The 17676-nt window shown below is 56.3% G+C and overlaps 1 protein-coding gene and 1 non-coding gene across 2 annotated transcripts; both read left to right on the forward strand.

The window, feature by feature from the left end:
- Positions 1–3763: 3763 nt before the first annotated feature.
- NOP53 (NOP53 ribosome biogenesis factor) lies at positions 3764–15211 on the forward strand. The gene is made up of 13 exons (XM_035284344.2): positions 3764–3997; positions 4911–4975; positions 8549–8657; positions 9203–9402; positions 9789–9859; positions 11542–11637; positions 12718–12822; positions 12901–13095; positions 13539–13714; positions 13918–13984; positions 14659–14735; positions 14840–14896; positions 15151–15211. Exons 1-13 carry the CDS (start codon positions 3774–3776, stop codon positions 15155–15157), a joined length of 1449 nt encoding a protein of 482 aa, XP_035140235.2. The 5' UTR covers positions 3764–3773; the 3' UTR covers positions 15158–15211.
- On the forward strand, positions 14015–14126 carry LOC118150377 (small nucleolar RNA SNORD23). Its single transcript, XR_004738484.1, has one exon. It is a non-coding gene; the product is annotated as a small nucleolar RNA SNORD23 (small nucleolar RNA).
- Positions 15212–17676: the final 2465 nt, after the last annotated feature.

Consider the following 17676-nt stretch of genomic DNA (forward strand, 5'->3'; position numbering starts at 1 on the left):
CCGGGACATCCCTCCCTCCCACCTCCCGCGGCCGGGGCCTGGGAACCAAGCCCTGGGGCGCGCGCGATGTGTGTGTGTGTGTGTGTGTGTGTGTGTGCGGGCACGAAGCGCTCCACCAGCCCCTCCCTCCCCCGCTGCCCTGCCCGGCACGGTGCCCCTGCACAACCTAGGTACACAACTCCAGGCGCGTTACGCCAGGGATACACACCGGCCCCTGGTGGGGAGGAGGGACCTTGCTCATACGGGCTGCCAGGAGTGCGAGCGTGCTCATACCCTGGGGACTCTTGGCCAGAGCTGGGCAGCTCGCCCCACGCGCCAGGTCCCGCTCACTCACACCCAGCCACACCCACGGCGCCCGGGGACACGCTGGCCGCGCGCTCTTCCCGCCCACGCGGGCCCGGTCTCGCGGCTCGCTGCGCCCCCTGGCGGACGCTCAGGTTGTGGTCGCCGAAACCCCTGTCCCAGGTGGTCCGGCGCTGGGTAGGGTAGGGGGGTGGGGGGGTGGGAGAGAGCGGGTCTCTGAGAGCTATGATGATCCAGGGCCTGTCACCTTTCCAACGCTCTGCGCAAGGATCTAGCTAAATTCAGCCGTGTGACCATGTGTGTGGCGCCCTTCCCTCTCTGTGCCTGTTAGAGTCACAGCAAGGAAAGCCCATAGACCCCGCACCCCATTCTCCCCTGCTAAGCCTAGCTCTTAACAGAAACCGCCTCAAGCCATGTAAACAGGACACCCATGGTCACACCCGGCTCTCGAACCCAGGATGTTGACCCAATTAAGCAGAATATCAGCCCCCGAGAACCAAGAGGTGGTTTTTCTTAGAATAGCACCCGGCTACCTGCAAACCCCCTGTTATAACCCCCATCGTTTGTAAGCCAGGCTGCTGCCTTCACTGCCTGTGGCTGTGGTGGAGGCTTAGCAGGTTGAAATAAACTTACTAAACCTGACCCTGGGTCTGCCTCTCCATCCTTTGGATCAACCTTACAGTGCCTTTTTACTTTATGAGTCCAGAGTGGCTTTTATGAGGCCTGGATCTCTCTGATCTATTTTTGAGACAGGGTCTTGCTCTTTCACCCAGGCTGAAATGCAACGGCACAATCACAGCTCACTTTACCCTCCAACTCCTGGGCTCAAGCCAGCCTCCCACCTCAGCCTCCTGAGTATCTGGGACTACAGGTGCAAACCACCATGTCTGGCTAAATTGTTGGCAGACACAGGGTCTCACTCTGTTGCCCAGGCTGATCTTGAATTCCCGGGCTTAAGCCATCCTCCTGCATCAGCCTCTCAAAGTGCTGGGATTACAAGCGGGATTCACCACCCCCTGCCATGGATCCCTGTGAATGGCTGCCAGGATCCAGGAGCCTCTGAGCTTCCTTCCTTATTTGTAAATAGCATAGATGAGTTGATTCTAAGATGAAGCTTCAGCTGGGCGTGGTGGCTCATGCCTGTAATCCCAGCACTTTGGGAGGCCAAGGCAGGCGGATCACCTGAGGTCAGGAGTTCAAGACCAGCCTGACCAACATGGAGAAACCCCATCTCTACCAAAAATACAAAAGTAGCAAGGGGTGGTGGTACATGCCTGTAATCCCAGCTACTCAGGAGGCTGAGGCAGAATTGCATGAACCCGGGAGGTGGAGGTTCCCATGAGCCAAGATGGTGCCACTGCACTCCAGCCTGGGCAACAAAAGCAAAACTCCATCTAAAAAAAAAAAAAGATGAAGCTTCAATAACAATAGCTAACATTCAGATGCCAGACTGAATGTTAAGTGCTTTACATGTTTAATCTTGTGCATGATCTATGAGGCAGATGTACCGTTATAATCCTTATTTTACAGATGAGGAAACTGAGGCACAGAGAAGTAGCCTGCTTAAGATGAATGATTCTGAGTCTGCACTTCCAGGGGCCTAAAAGTATGTTTCTCACATTCCTTTAATGTTCTGTGCTTCCAACTGTGATATTCCGAAAGTTATTTGATATCCAAGATCCTAGGATTGGAACGCTTGAGAGGAAAAAACTTCTGAGACTGGAACGTGTGTTGTGCAGAATCTGCCACTGACGGTTCTGATTTTCCAAGAAAACGAGATTAAAAAATAATCAGGGCCGAGCACGGTGGCCCACGCCTGTAATCCTAGCACTTTGGGAGGCTGAGGGAGAATCACTTGAGCCCAGGGGTTCAAGACCAGCCTGGACAACATAGCGAGACCCTTGTCTCTTAAAAAAAGAAAAAATCGGCCGGGTGCAGTGGCTCACGCCTATAATCCCAGCACTTTGGGAGGCCGAGGTGGGTGGATCACGAGGTCAAGAGATCGAGACCATCCTGGTCAACATGGTGAAACCCCGTCTCTACTAAAAATACAAAAATTAGCTGGGCATGGTGGTGCGCACCTCTAGTCCCAGCTACTCGGGAGGCTGAGGCAGGAGAATTGTTTGAACCCAGGAGGCGGAGGTTGTGGTGAGCCGAGGTGTTGCCATTGCACTCCAGTCTGGGTAACAACAGTGAAACTCTGTCTCAAAAAAAAAAAAAAGAAAAAATCGGCCGGGCGCGGTGGCTCATGCCTATAATCCCAGCACTTTGGGAGGCTGAGGCAGGCAGACCACGAGGTCCAGATATTGAGACCATCCTGACCAACACGGTGAAACCTCATCTCTACTAAAAATACAAAAAAATTAGCTGGGTGTGGTGGCCTGAGCCTGTTGTCCCAGCTACTTGGGAGGCTGAGGTAAGAGAATCACTTGAGCCCGGGAGGCGGAGGTTGCAGTGAGCTGAGATTGCACCACTGCACTCCAGCCTGGTTACAGAGCGAGACTCCATCTCAAAAAAAGAAAAAAAGTTAAAAAATGAGTTTGGACCGGGAGTGGTGGTGTGCGCCTGTAATCCCAGCACTTTGGGAGGCATAGGAAGGAGAAGATCAGGTGTTCAAGACCAGCCTGGGCAACACAGGGAGGCTCCATCTCTAAAAATAAATAAAAATGTAAAATTAGGTGTGGTTGCACGCGTCTCAGGTGTGGCTGCGAGAGTCTGTGGTCACAGCTATTCGGGAGGCTGAGGTAGGAGGATCCCTGAGTTTAGGAATTGAAGGCTGAAGTGAGCTATGATCCTGCCACTGCACTCCAGCCTGGGGGCAACAGAGTGAGACCCTGTCGGTCTGGCGCGGTGGCTCACGCTTATAATCCCAGAATTTTGGGAGGCCGAGGCAGGTGGGTCACCTGAGGTCAGGAGTTCGAGACCAGCCTGATCAACATGGTGAAACCCCATCTCTACTAAAAAAAAAAAAAAAAATTAGCCGAACAAGGTGGAGGGCTCCTGTAATCCCAGCTACTCTGGAGGCTGAGGCAGGAGAATCGCTTGAACCCGGGAGGCAGAGACTGTAGTGAGCCGAGATCGCGCCACTGCACTCCAGCCTGGGAAAGAGTACTCTGTCAAAAAAAAAAAAAAGAGTGAGACCCTGTCTATTAAAGAAAAAAATCAGTTTGAGCAAAGGCCCCGGGTAGCCGGGTAAGGTGCTCGCTTAGGGCGAGAGCCAAGAACCTGCAACCTTCTAGTCTCTCTCTTACTACCCGCCGCCGTTAGGAATCTTCTGATCCCGGTGTAAAGAATGGAGGAAGAAGGAGCCATTTATTCTTTACCAAGATGGCAGCCTCCAGGCACCTCCAGTCACTTTACAAATATGGCTGCCACAGGAAGTACGTCACGCAAGGGGGTGGGAAATCTGCGCGCGCACGCTGCAGAGGGGCTTTTTGGGACGCCGGCGGCTGAATTCTTCCTTTGACAAGATGGCGGTGGGAGGCAAAGGTGGTAGTAGGAAGCACAGCTCGAAAAGCGATGCCGATTCTGGCTTCCTGGGGCTGCGGCCAACTTCAGTGGATCCAGCGCTGAGGCGGCGGCGGCGAGGCCCAAGAAACAAGAAGCGGGGCTGGCGACGACTCGCTCAGGAGCCGCTGGGGCTGGAGGTTGACCAGTTCCTGGAAGACGTGCGGCTACAGGAGCGCACGAGCGGGTACGGGGGGCGGGACTTCCGGGAGCTGGGACAGCCCCTGGTCCCAGGTGCGAGGCCGGGCTTGCTTGCCGGGACTGGCCGGGGGTCGGGGGGCGCCTGTCCCGAGGACTGCCCAGGAGGTGGAGAGCATGGGCTGGGGACTCAGGAGGGGAAGCTGGAGAGCTTGATAGAGTCACCATATTCAGCAGATAAATATACTGGACGTTCAATTACATTGGATTTTAGGTAAACAACGAATACTTTTTAGCATAAATACATTCCATTCATCTACCTTAGCTTTTTTTTTTCCCGACAGAATCTTATTCTGTCGCCCAGACTGGAGTGCAGGAGTGCAATGGCGCGATCTCAGCTCACCGCAACCTCCGCCTCCCAGGCTTAAGCGATTCTCCTGCCTCAGCCTCCAAAGTAGCTGGGATTACAGGCAGCCACCATCACGCCCGGCTAACTTTTTATTTTATTTTATTTTTTATTTTTTTTAGACAGAATCACTTTCTAGCCCAAGCACGATCTTGGCACACTGCAAACTGCCTCCTTGGTTCAAGCGATTCTCCTGCCTCAGCCTTTCAAGTAGCTGGGATTACAGGCATGCACCACCACGTCTGGCTAATTTTTGTATTTTTTATAGATACAGAGTTTCGCCATGTTGGCAAGGCTGGTCTCGAACCCCTGACCTCAGGTGATCCACCTGCCTCGGCCTCGTAAAGTGCTGGGATTACAGGAGTGAGCCACCATGCCTGGCAGTCCTTCCTAAATATTAAGTTCTGTAAACTGCAAGGCTAGGCCTTACCCTGGAAGAGCCCCATAGCGGGAAGAGGGTGCTTCATTGAGCGGAAGAGGAAGGCTGGACCTGCGAGGTTAAATCTCTTCCCTCCCCAACATCTCTGGCTGATGTTCTGCATTTCTGCCCCCCCAGTGGCTTGTTGTCAGAGGCCCCTAATGAAAAACTCTTCTTTGTGGATACTGGCCCCAAGGAAAAAGGTGAGTAGAGTCTTATGTGGTGGGGAGTGGCCGTTATGTGTTGTTAGCCAGCTTATGCAGCCTCTGAGACCTGTGTTAATGATGCGGCTTGGGAGCTAAGTATCTGCTGAAACTTAGCTTAGGGCCAACCTTAATATAAACAAAGGGACCTCGAATGGGCAGAAGGCCAGCTGGAGACTAACGTAGAGAAGGCAGGTTTTTCCTTTTGAGGTGTCAGTGATCTCCATGCACAGGTAAGCTGCTGGGAGTCTGCCTTGATGAATCGGTTAGACACAAAGGATCTCTGGTTAGCTTGCAGAAAAGCAAGTCAAGGACCTGCTTAAAGAAACTGGTCCTGCAGTGGGTCACACCAACACTTTGGGAGGCTCAGACGGGCAGATCACTTGAGGTCAGGAGTTCAAGACCAGCCTGGCCAATATGGCAGAACCTCGAAAACATGAGCCAGGCATAGTGGCCTGTGCCTGTAGTCCCAGCTACTCAGGAAGCTAAGGCAGGAGAATTGTTTGAACCTGGGAGGTGGAGTTGCAGTGAGTCAAGATCTGCGCCACTGTACGCCAGCCTGGGCGACAGAATGGGACTCCGCCTCAAAAAATAAAATAAAATGAAGCTCATCTTGTTAAACAAGACTGATTTCTTTATTGTTATTTTTTGAGACAGTTTTGCTGTGTCACCCAGGCTGGAGTGCAGTGGCGCCATCTCAGCTCACTGCAGCCCCGCCTCCTGGATACAGGAGATTCTCCTGCCTCAGCCTTCCAAGTAGCTGGGACTACAGGTTGCACCACCACACCCAGCTAATTTTTGTACTTTTAGTAGAGACAGGATTTCACCATGTCAGCCAGGCTGGTCTCAAACTCCTGACCTCAGGTGATCCACCCTCCTCTCCCTCCCAGAGTGCTGGGATTACAGGCTTGAGCTACCGACCTAGGCCAAGATGAGCTTTAATAGGAACAAGAGGACCTGCGTTAGTGAGCAAGTAAGAAACTAGTCTTAACCTGTTTGCCTTAAGCTGCCAGAATGCAGGGTGGGGATCTGCTGAAACAAGGCGAGAAGTGAGGCAGGGATTGCGCTGATGAGTAATGATGTTTATTTCAATATGTAGAAAAACAAACTGAGAACAGCAGATGTGCTCTAAGGAAGGACCTGGAAGCAGGCTGAGGGGTCTGCTTTGATGGAAAGGCTGATGGCTTTCTTTTCTTTTTTTTTGAGATGGAGTTTCGCACTTGTTACCCAGGCTGAAGTGCAATGGCGCAATCTCGGCTCACCGCAACCTCCGCCTCCTGGGTTCAGGCAATTCTCCTGCCTCAGCCTCCTGAGTAGCTGGGATTACAGGCGTGTGCCACCATGCCCAGCTAATTTTTTGTATTATTAGTGGAGATGGGGTTTCACCATATTGACCAGGATGGTCTCGATCTCTTGACCTCGTGATCCACCCGCCTTGGCCTCCCAAAGTGCTGGGATTACAGGCTTGAGCCACCGCGCCCTGCCGGCTGATGGTTTTAATAAGCAAGAGAGGGAGCTGCTTCCACTGCAGGGTATGTCTCCGTGAGCTACTGTGAGATCAAAGGGTCTATTTTAATGAAAACGAGAGGACCTGTTTCAGTGAGCAGATAGAAGGGAAGGAGCTGCTTTGAGGTATAGGAGACTTCCGGTATGTGGGTAAAAATTGGTTTTTAGCGTGCAGGCACAGTGGCCTACACCTGTAACCCCAGCACTTTGGGAGGCCGAGGTGGGCTGATGACTTGAGGTCAGGAGTTGGAGACCAGCCTGGCTGACATGGCGCCATTTCTACCAAGAATGCCAGATGTTGTGGTGCACGCATGTAGTCCCAGCTACTGAGAAGCGCCCTAACCCAGGAGACGGAGGTTGCAGTGAGTCAAGATCACACCACTGCACTCCAGCCTGGGCAACAGAGAAGACTGTGTCTCAGGCTGGGTGTGGTGCCTCATGGCTGGAATCCCAGCATTTTGTGGGGGGCGGATTACCTGAGATGAGTTTGAGACCAGCCTGGCCAACATAGAGAAATACCGTCTCTACTAAAAATACAAAATTAGCCAGGCGAGGTGGGGCATGCCCGCAGTGCCAGCTGCTCAGGAGGCTGAGGCTGGAAAATCGCTTGAGCCTGGGAGGCGGAGGTTTCAGTGAACTGAGATTACCCCATTGCACTCCAGCCTGGGCAACAAGAACGAAATTCCATCTCAAAGAAAAAAAAGAAGTGGGGGTCATTAGAGCAGTCAGGCTTCATAGAAGTGAAGATCTGGTGTGAGTAGAAAGGCTAAGTCAGCGACAGATGAGGAAGTGGTTGTGGGCACGCTTTGGCGAGTGGGCAGCCTCTTTAGGGAGCAGAAGAGAGGCAGTTTACGGGTTCCACTGGAGTGAGGAAACGTGGACAAAGATTATAGCGATTGTGAACAGTCGGTCATCCCCTGGGCTTTGTGGGCCTGAAATGGTTACATCTTCACGACAGCCCAGTGAGGGGGTGTTGACATCCTCATTTTGAGGGGTAGAAAGGAGCTAAGCCTCTCCACCTCCCAGGTTCAACAATGCTCCTGCCTCTGCTTCCCGAGTGGCTGGGACTAAAGGGAGCCACCATGGCCAGCTAATTTTTTAATTTTTAGTAGAGATGGGATTTCACCATGTTGGCCAGGCTGGTCACGATATCCTACCTCGTGATCTGCCCGCTCTGGCCTCCCAGAATGCTGGGATTACAGGCATGAGCCACCACGTCCAGCCAAGTTACTGCTTTTAACTGTTAGGGTTTTGAAGTAACCATAGGGATGCTGAGGAGTGGCCATCCTGGCTCCCAAGTCCAGTTCTGTGGCCCTCCCTGGGCTTCAGTGTCAACTGATCACTTGCTTTCTTTCCTTTTTTTTTTTTTTCGAGACAGAGTTCTGCTCTTGTTACCCAGGCTGGAGTGCAATGGCACAATCTCGGCTCACCGCAACCTCCGTTTCCTGGGTTCAGGCAATTCTCCTGCCTCAGCCTCCTGAGTAGCTGGGACTACAGGCGCGCACCACCATGCCCAGCTAATTTTTTGTATTTTTAGTAGAGACGGGGTTTCACCATGTTGACCAGGATGGTCTCAATCTGTTGACCTCGTGATCCACCCGCCTTGGCCTCCCAAAGTGCTGGGATTACAGGCTTGAGCCACCGCACCCGGCCTCCTTTTTTTTTTTTGAGATGAGATCTCTCACTATGTTGCTGAGGCTGATCTCAAACTCCTGAGTTCAGGTGTTCCTGCCACCTCAGCCTCCCAGAGTGCTGGGATTACAGGCTTGAGCCATCATGCCTGGTCCTCTTCCCTCTTTGTCTGGGAGACCCTCGTATTTGGCTGTGGGCGTGACCACTCGTGTCCCCGGCATAGGGCCTGCCTCCCGGTGGCCCAACACTTGGTTGTGGAGGGTCAAGGCTTGAGCACCTTGGGCCTCACCTTGGGGGTCCTCTGCTTCTGGTTAGGACCCTGGGGTGACATGGGATGCAGTTCTTTCTGATGGCTCCCCTGGAGCTGAATGGGGTGGGCGGTCTTTGGCAGTGGGTAGGCCCGAGGCCTTGACTCCTTCTCTTTCCCACTCTCAGGGCTGACTAAGAAGAGAACCAAAGTCCAGAAGAAGTCGCTGCTTCTCAGGAAACCCCTTCGGGTTGATCTCATCCTCGAGAACACATCCAAAGTCCCTGCCCCCAAAAAGTGAGTGTGCCAGCACTTCTTTCCCACCAGACTCTGAGGGCGGTAGGTGAGGGTCATGTGGAGGGAGGGCAGGGTCAGGTTTGGGTTTGGGAGTGCAGATCGGAGGGACTGAGTCCAGGTGCCCTGGCGCTGGGTTGAGGCAGGTGAGGAGGGGCCAGACGGGAGGCATGTTCAGGAGGCAGGCGCATCAGGTGGGACCTGGAGTGTGAGGGGTGAGAGGGCAGACAGCTGGGCTTGCCCTGAGATGGGGATGTGGAGGAGGAGGGATTTCGGGTGATGCTGAGGTTGGTTTTGACATGTTGGTGGGAGGTGTCCTGTACAGGGCATTGCTTCATTGAGTCTGGGGCGCAGAGTGGGGGCCTAGGCTGGAGACAGACATGGGGAGAGGGGTTCTCTGAAGAGGAGGCAGAGCGCCGCCTTTTGGAGAGGGCGTGTTGGGAGGGGGAGCTGCCTGAATGGTGGAGGAAGCCCGCCAGGGTAGATGCTTGGCTGCTGCTCAGGCCACCACCTCACCCCCTGTACTTGTGTCACCTCTCTCCGACCAGCGTCCTTGCCCACCAGGTCCCCAATGCCAAGAAGCTCAGGCGGAAGGAGCAGCTATGGGAGAAGCTGGCCAAGCAGGGCGAGCTGCCTCGGGAGGTGCGCAGGGCCCAGGCCCGACTCCTCAACCCTCCCGCAGTCAAGGCCAAGCCCAGTCCCCAGGATACTGTGGAGCGGCCCTTCTACGACCTCTGGGCCCCAGACAGTGAGTGATCCTGCTGACAGGACTGCCATGTGCAGTTGTGTGTGTTGTGCACTGCACCAGAGTACAGTGTGCAGGGGGGTGCTCTGTGGGTGTTTTGGTGACCTCCCAGCAGAGTTGAACATTCTGAGGGGGCGGCCGTTTTTCACTCATCTTTTCCTTCCCTGAGCCGTGAGGCCCCTGCCTTCAGCCTCGGCCTTCTCCACTTTCTGAACACATCCAGACACAGATTTGTCCTGGTGGTCAAGGCTCCTTGGGGTCTGAAAATCAGTCCTTCCCTCCCCAGAACTTCAGTGTCACCTTTTTGAAATGGGGAGGCATTGTGGGGAGCCCTTTGGGGCCTCTTCCATGCTGGGAATGCCCCCCAGCTTCCCTTGCTGTGTCCACAGACCCCTTGGACAGGCCGCTGGTTGGCCAGGATGAGTTTTTCCTGGAGCAGACCAAGAAGAAGGGAGTGAAGGTGAGACGTGTGGGAAGGGCGTCCTTGGGGACGGGAGGGCGAGGAGGGCCAGGGGCTGCTCTGGGTTCCGACAGTGGAGTCTCAGTCTCGGAACCCTTCCATCCCAGTGGCTGGGAAGCCCGTACTGGAGCCAGATGGCTGGGATTCCTGTCCCAGCTCCAGTGCCGGCTGATTCTGGGAAGGTGGTCTAACTTCTCTGTGCCCTGTATCTTCCTCTTAAAATGCAGACGAGGGCTGGGTGCGGTGGCTCACGCCTGTAATACCAGCACTTTGGGAGGCCGAGGCAGGTGGATGACCTGCGGTCAGGAGTTTGAGACCAGCCTGGCCAACATGGTGAAACCCTGTCTCTACTAAAAATGCAAAAAAATAGCTGGATGTGGTGCCTGCAATCCCAGCCACTAGGGAGGCTGAGGCAGGAGAATGACTTGAATCTGGGAGGTGGAAGTTGCAGTGAGCCAAGATCGCACAATTGCACTCCAGCCTGGGCAACAAGATTGAGGCTTCGTCTCAAAAGAAACAAAAAGTAAAAAAGATAAAACGAAATAAATAGTACTTAGATCATGGGCCTGTTGGGAGAGTTTAAAGAGGTAGTGCCTGAGAAGGAGGAGCGGGCGAGCGGGGGTGACGTCTGTGAGGAGGAGGAGCGGGTGAGTGGGGGAGGAGTCTGTGAGGAGGAGGAGCGGGTAAGTGGGGAGGAGTCTGAGGAGAAGGAGTGGGTGAGTGAGGGAGGAGTCTGAGGAGGAGGAACGGGTGAGTGGGGGAGGAGTCCGAGGAGGAGCGGGTGAGTGAGGGAGGAGTCTGAGGAGAAGGAATGGGTGAGTGGGGGAGGAGTCTGAGGAGGAGGAACGGGTGAGTGGGGGAGGAGTCCGAGGAGGAGCGGGTGAGTGAGGGAGGAGTCTGAGGAGGAGGAGCGGGTGAGTGGGGGAGGAGTCCGAGGAGGAGCGGGTGAGTGAGGGAGGAGTCTGAGGAGGAGGAGCGGGTGAGTGGGGGAGGAGTCCGAGGAGGAGTGGGTGAGTGAGGGAGGAGTCTGAGGAGGAGCGGGTGAGTGAGGGAGGAGTCTGAGGAGGAGCGGGTGAGTGAGGGAGGAGTCTGAGGAGGAGCGGGTGAGTGAGGGAGGAATCTGAGGAGGAGCGGGTGAGTGAGGGAGGAGTCTGAGGAGGAGGAGTGGGTGAGTGGGGGAGGAGTCCGAGGAGGAGTGGGTGAGTGAGGGAGGAGTCTGAGGAGGAGGAGCGGGTGAGTGAGGGAGGAGTCTGAGGAGGAGGAGCGGGTGAGTGAGGGAGGAGTCTGAGGAGGAGGAGCGGGTGAGTGAGGGAGGAGTCTGAGGAGGAGGAGCGGGTGAGTGAGGGAGGAGTCTGAGGAGGAGGAGCGGGTGAGTGAGGGAGGAGTCTGAGGAGGAGGAGCGGGTGAGTGAGGGAGGAGTCTGAGGAGGAGTGGGTGAGTGGGGAGGAGTCAGAGGAGGAGGAGTGGGTGAGTGAGGGAGGAGTCTGAGGAGGAGTGGGTGAGTGGGGAGGAGTCTGAGGAGGAGGAGCGGGTGAATGGTGGCAGGGTCTTGGGTTTGAGTTTGGATTTGCAGTCTCCTTCTGTCTTGAGCTGCTGCAGCCTGGGTGTTACAGCCCAAGTGCTTAGAGCCTGGGGACCTTCTGAGCTCGTGTGGCCCCACCCTGCCGGCCTTGTCTTCGCAGCGGCCACCGCGCCTGCACACCAAGCCGTCCCGGGTCCCTGCTGTGGAGGTGGTGCCTGCCGGAGCGTCCTACAACCCGTCCTTTGAAGACCACCAGGTACATGCTACCCGGCCTCTCGGCCACGCCTTCGCCAGCTCCCTCTCTGTGCTGGGTCGTGCTGGGAACTTCAGAGGGACCAAGACAGTCTGGGCCTATCCTCAAGGGGCTCACCGTCCAGTGCAGGAGACAGACCTGTTCCCACACAGTGATCACCAGAGTGGCTGTGAGCTCAGAAGGGGCACCTGGCCCAGCCTGAGGGGTCAGGAAGAGCTCCCTGGAGGAGGGGACGCCTGAGCTGAGGCAGTGGCTGAGGAGCGGTTTGCAGTGGGAGGAGGGCAGTGGGTTTTCCAGGTGGTGGGAACAGTATGTGCAAAGGCACGGAGGTGAGTGAGGCCGTGGCGCCCTCCAGGAGGTCTGTGTGACAGAAATGCAAAAGGCTGTGGTGACAGGGTGGCCAACTGGCAACCAGGTGACGGTTATTCAAGGTCGAGGCCGGCTCAGCGATGGGGAAGCCTGGCTCAGCCGCTGTGCATTTAGCAGGCGTGTGTTGGCACAGTGCTGTGGACAGAGGGGACAAAAACCCCTCTCTTGGCTGGGCACGGTGGCTCACGCCTGGAATCCCAGCACTTTGGGAAGCTGAGGTGGGCGGATCATTTGAGGTCAGGAGTTTGAGACCAGCCTGACCAACATGGTGAAAAACTCCATCTCTACTAAAAATACAAAAAAGAATTTGGTGGGTGTGGTGGCAGGCGCCTGTAGTCCCAGCTACTCAGGAGGCTGAGGCGGGAGAATCGCTTGAACCCGGGAGGTGGAGGTTGCGGTGAGCTGAGATCGCGCCACTGCACTCCAGCCTGGGTGATGGTTTGAGACTGACTCAAAAAACAACAAAAAAAGAAACTATGAACATACAGGCCAGACCTTCTTCACAGATGCGCAGAGCAGGTGTGAGGGCGAGGGTTTGAGGTGCCATCCGGCTCTGCAGGGTGGGTGTGCTGGTAGACCCCTGGGGGAGCCTAGCCAGGGCAGCATCTGTGGTCAGTGGGTGAGGGACAGATGGGAGGTAAGAGGGTCTAGTCTCAAGAGTCCCAGGAGAGGTCCAGGGACTGGTCCTCACTTCCTGCCTCCCGTCCCTCGCAGACCCTGCTCTCAGCGGCCCACGAGGTGGAGTTGCAGCGGCAGAAGGAGGCGGAGAAGCTGGAGCGGCAGCTGGCCCTGCCCGCCGCGGAGCAGGCTGCCACCCAGGTGAGCCCCGCACCTGCCTGCTCCCTCCCTGGGCCTCCCACCTGCCCCTGACACTGCTCCCTTCTTCCCGCCTCCCAGGAGTCCACATTCCAAGAGCTGTGTGAGGGGCTGCTGGAGGAGTCGGATGGTGAGGGGGAGCCGGGCCAGGGCCAGGGCCAGGGCAAGGAGCCGGAGGCTGGGGATGCTGATGTGTGTCCCACGCCCGCCCGCCTGGCTGCCACTGAGAAGAAGACGGAGCAGCAGCGGCGGCGGGAGAAGGCCGCACGCAGGCTGGTGAGCACCTGGGCCGGTGGGGCCGGCCTCTGATTCCTCGCCCCTTCCTCCCTCCCACCCAAGGACTGTCCTGGGTGCTGCAGCAGCCTGCCGGCCCAAGCCCAAGTGTGGCCCGTGGTTTGAGCTGTTTGGGATCCTCACAGCTGAGACCCATTTTCCAGCCTCCTCCAGGCAGGGCTCTGGGCGGGGGTGGGACAGGGGTCCCTGGCACTTGTGTTTGAGGAGCAGGGTGGGGGGAGGTTTCTGCACTGAACACCGGAGGAGACGGATGACGAAGGGGGTTTCAGCAAACAGCTGCTGGGAAGGCCGCTGATGTGACGGGGACGGGGTGGGGAAGGGCCTCCTGGGGAGGCAGGTTTGTGGGGGAGGGTTCCCTGTGTAGAGGGGAGGCCTCCGTGGGCGGGCAGCACTCACCTGGGCTCTGACCCTGCCCGACTCCACAGCGGGCACAGCAGGCGGTGTTGCGGGCCGCCCGGCTGCGGCACCAGGAGCTGTTCCGGCTGCGCGGGATCAAGGCTCAGGTGGCCCTGAGGCTGGCGGAGCTGGCGAGGCGGAGGAGGCAGCGGCAGGCACGGCGGGAGGCTGAGGCTGACAAGCCCCGAAGGCTGGGGCGTCTCAAGTGAGAACCACGCCGGGGAAAACGGGAGAGGCTGGGGGGGGTCCTCTTCCTGCCTGTGTTCAGGAACTGCCCCGGCTGGGAGACCACCTCTTCCCTGAAAAAACCCCACGTTCTGAGGCCCCTTCTTCTCCAGGATGGGGCTTCGGACTGGGTGTCATGGACCCTCGAGGGTGGTATTTCTGAACCCCCGCCCCGTTCTGCAGGTACCAGGCACCCGACATTGACGTGCAGCTCAGCTCGGAGCTGACCGACTCGCTCAGGACCTTGAAGGTGTGAGCTCCGTACCACCATGGGCCCCCGTGCCCAGTGATGACACCATCCTTGCTCCCCGTGCCCCACTAGGGGCTGTGGGCGACACCATGGCTGCCCCCGGGCTGGGCCAGTGGGGCTGATGCCTGGGGGGCTGAGGGCACGGGGTACTGGGGTGGGATCCCAGGGTGAGGGCCAGGCTAGGGTTCCAGTCTGGGACCCTAAGAAGGCGTTTCCTCCCTGCTGGTCCCTGTTGCCATCCCCGTCAGCTTTAGGAGCAGAGGGCCCTTCCTGAAGCTCAGAACCAACCCTGTCCCTCCCCTGCTCAGAACCTGCTGTGGCTCCCCAGTTCCCCTGAGGAAGCCCAGCCACATGCCTGGCCTGGCCCGGCCATAGGGCTCTGGCCAGCTGTGCTCATGAGTGACTGCACCTTCTCCCTCTGACCTGGCTTTTGCCCCTGCTGTCCCCTTTTCTCTGTCCTCACCAGCCCCCTTCCCGTGACTCCTCCAAGCCCAGTTCAGACTTGGGACGTGGGTTAATGGCTGCCGTCCCACGCTGACCCTCAGCAGCTGAGGGCCAGGCTGAATCCCTGGCACCCACCAGGCTGCCCTGGGGAGACTGCCTGGGGCTGAGCCCTGCCTGGACCCCGAGGAGAGGTCTCAGGCCCTGCTGAGACCTCCGTCTCTGTTCCATAGCCCGAGGGCAACATCCTTCGAGACCGGTTCAAGAGCTTCCAGAGGAGAAATATGATCGAGCCTCGAGAGAGAGCCAAGTGAGGGGCGCTTGGGGCTGCTGTGGGGGGAGGGGCGCCTAGGGCTGCTGTGGGGGTGTCTCGAATTGGCCCCGGGCACTGATTGCTCCACTGTCCCTCTCCAGGTTCAAGCGAAAGTACAAGGTGAAGCTGGTGGAGAAGCGGGCGTTCCGAGAGATCCAGTGAGTCCACCTAGCTTCAGCACAAGGGAGGGAGCCGTCTCCCGCCCCAAGGTGCCCACTGAGGCCCGGGCCCCTCCCAAAGTATGGCCAGTGTCCGTGTCACACCCCCTTGGCCATGCTCAGAAGAGGGCCTGAAACTAGAGCTGGGGGGCTGGAGGGTCCCTAAAGGATAATTGAAAGGCAGGGAGTGTCAGGTGGGTAGGGGGCATGGGGCACCCTCTCACCCGCCCTCAGCCCCTCTCCTCCGTCCCCAGGTTGTAGCTGCCAGCAGATGCCGGAGCCTCACCCTTCAATAAAATCCGTTCTAGCCGCTCAGCGGGCTTCTGGTGTGGCTTGTGTGCCTCCTGTGGGCAGCTGCTCCCAGGCGCAGACTGTGCATCCCCCCACCCCTGTGATGCACAAGCATTGGGTCCAGAACTCACCACCAGAGCCTGCTGAGGTTCCAGGTTGTGTCTGAAGGGGTCCTCAGCTGACTGGATTTTGCCCTCTCCAATGGCAGTAAGGTTGGCAGCCCTTCTGATCCAAGGCAGATCCTAAAATGCCAACAAGCAGAGGGTGCAGGGCTTGGAGCCTGACCAGAGGTGGGAGGTGAGGCAGAGGTTCCCCCACTGGATTCCAGCTTGGATAATAGCCCAGTTCTGCTGCAGGTGACATAGCTGCTCTGGACACAGTGACAGTAGGAGTGGCAGCAGCTGACCTCCGCTGAGCACCTGCTAACAGGTTTAAGCAGGTTCAAGTCTCAACAGCAGCCCAACTGAGGAGGGCTGTGCTTTTTCCTGTTTTAAAGGTGAGGGAACAAGGCCGGGCACAGTGGCTCCCGCCTGTAATCCCAGCAGTTTGGAGGCTCAGGCGGGCAGATCGCTTGAGTCCAACCTGGGCAACATAGACCGTGTCTCTACCAAAAATTAGCCGGGTGTGGTGGTAGACACCTACGGTCCCAGCTACTGGGGAGGCTGAGGTGGGAGGATCACTGAGCCCAGGAGGCAGAGGCTGCAGTGAGCCATGATCATGTCACTGCACTCCAGCCTGGGTGACAGAGGAAGACTTGTGTCAAAAACCCAAGTAACAGGTGAGGAAACTGAGGCACATGAAATGATGTCATTTTCCCCCATTCCATGCCTATTTTAAAAACATGTTTTAAAAATCTCTGTTCTACAAGAAACGAACTTTTTCTCACTATAAATCATCGTCAGAACATGTGTGTCACTGGTGACCTTTGCCCTCCAGTTGCATCCACAGCCCTGTTGTGGAGGTGCCTGCCAGGCAGTGGCTGCAGGGTTCTGTGAGTGGTGATGCTCCATGTGTGATTCTATTAAATCACATAATCAGGCTGGGCATGGCGGCTCTCACCTGTAATCCCAGCACTTTGGGAGGCTCAGGTGGGCGGATCACTTGAGGTTGGGAGTTCAAGACCAGCCTGACCAACATGAAGAAACCCTGACAAAAAATACAAAAGTTGCTGGATGTGGTGGCACATGCCTGTAATCCCAGGTGCTGGACTGAGGCAGGAGAATCGCTTGAACTTGGGAGGTGGATGTTGCAGTGAGCCGAGATTGTGCCACTGCACTCCAGCCTGGGCAACAAGAGTGAAACTCCGTCTCGAAAAATAAATTACATAATTGATTAGCTGGGCATGGTAGTGTGCACCTGTAGTTTCAGCTCCTGAGGAGGCTGAGGCAGGAAAATCGCCTGAGCCTGGGAGGTGGAGGCTGTCGTGAGCTGAGGTTGTGCCGCTGTACTCTATCCCGGATGACAAAGCAAGACCCTGTCTCGACCCCTCACCTCCCGAAAAAACGAACATAAATTTCACGCATGTTCTTGTGAGGATAGAATTGGTTTTCTCTGTGTCTTAGGATCACACCATGCATGCTTCTGCAGCTTGCTGTCTGCATTTTGTGTCTGTACAGAGCTGTTTTGTGGCTGTGTGGATTCCCGTTAAATGGGCGTGCCTTGTGTTACTTAACCAGGCCTGTGAGGCTCCTCCTAATGAACCCGAAACAGTGTCTTTGTCCACGTGCCTTCTCACACGCATCTGTAGATAAGTGTCTGGAAATGAATCTCTGGTCTGAAGGGTACACATGTCTGTAACAGGTCATTTGATGGATTCAACCCAATTGCTCTCCACATGGGCGGTGCTGATGTTTACTCCCCGGGAGTGAAGGAGGAGCTGGCCTGTCTCTGTGTAACTTTTCTTCTGTGTGATCTCACTGTTTTTATTTGATTATGCCTGGTTACCAGTGAGGTTGAATATCTCTCTTTTCTTTTTGAGGTAGGATTGCCCAGGCCACAGTGCAGTGATGCAGTCCTGGCTTCTTGGCTCCCTGCAGCCTTGACCTCCTGGGCTCAAGTGATTCTCCCACTTAAGCCTCCCGAGTAGCCAGAACTGCAGGCTCGTGCCACCACGCCCAGCTAATTTTTGTATTTTTTAGTAGAGACGGGGTTTCACCATGTTGGCCTGGCTGGTCTCGATCTCTTGACCTCATGATCTGCCTGCCTCAGCTTCCCAGAGTGCTGGGATTACAGGCGTGAGCCACCGCGCCTGGCTGAGCAGGCAGTTTATAAAAGAAATGGATGGCCAGGCGCAGGTGGCTCATGCCTGTAATCCTAGCACTTTGGGAGGCTGAGGGGGACGGATCATCTATCAAGAGTTCGGAACCAACCTGACCAACATGGAGAAACCCTGTCTCTACTGAAAATACAAAATCAGCCGAGTGTAGTGGTGCATGCCTGTAATCCCAGCTACCTGGGAGGCTGAGGCAGGAGAAACACTTAAACCCAGG

This window comes from Callithrix jacchus, chromosome 22 (genome assembly GCF_049354715.1).
Source record: "Callithrix jacchus isolate 240 chromosome 22, calJac240_pri, whole genome shotgun sequence".
NCBI classification, from domain to species: domain Eukaryota; kingdom Metazoa; phylum Chordata; class Mammalia; order Primates; family Cebidae; genus Callithrix; species Callithrix jacchus.

Coding starts and splice junctions, on each gene's coding strand:
- NOP53 (XM_035284344.2), top strand. CDS start 3,774: ATGGCGGTGGGAGGCAAAGGTGGTAGTAGGAAGCACAGCTCGAAAAGC. Junction 4,976..8,548: donor TACTGGCCCCAAGGAAAAAG/GTGAGTAGAGTC, acceptor TCCCACTCTCAG/GGCTGACTAAGAAGAGAACC. Junction 8,658..9,202: donor AAAGTCCCTGCCCCCAAAAA/GTGAGTGTGCCA, acceptor CTCTCCGACCAG/CGTCCTTGCCCACCAGGTCC.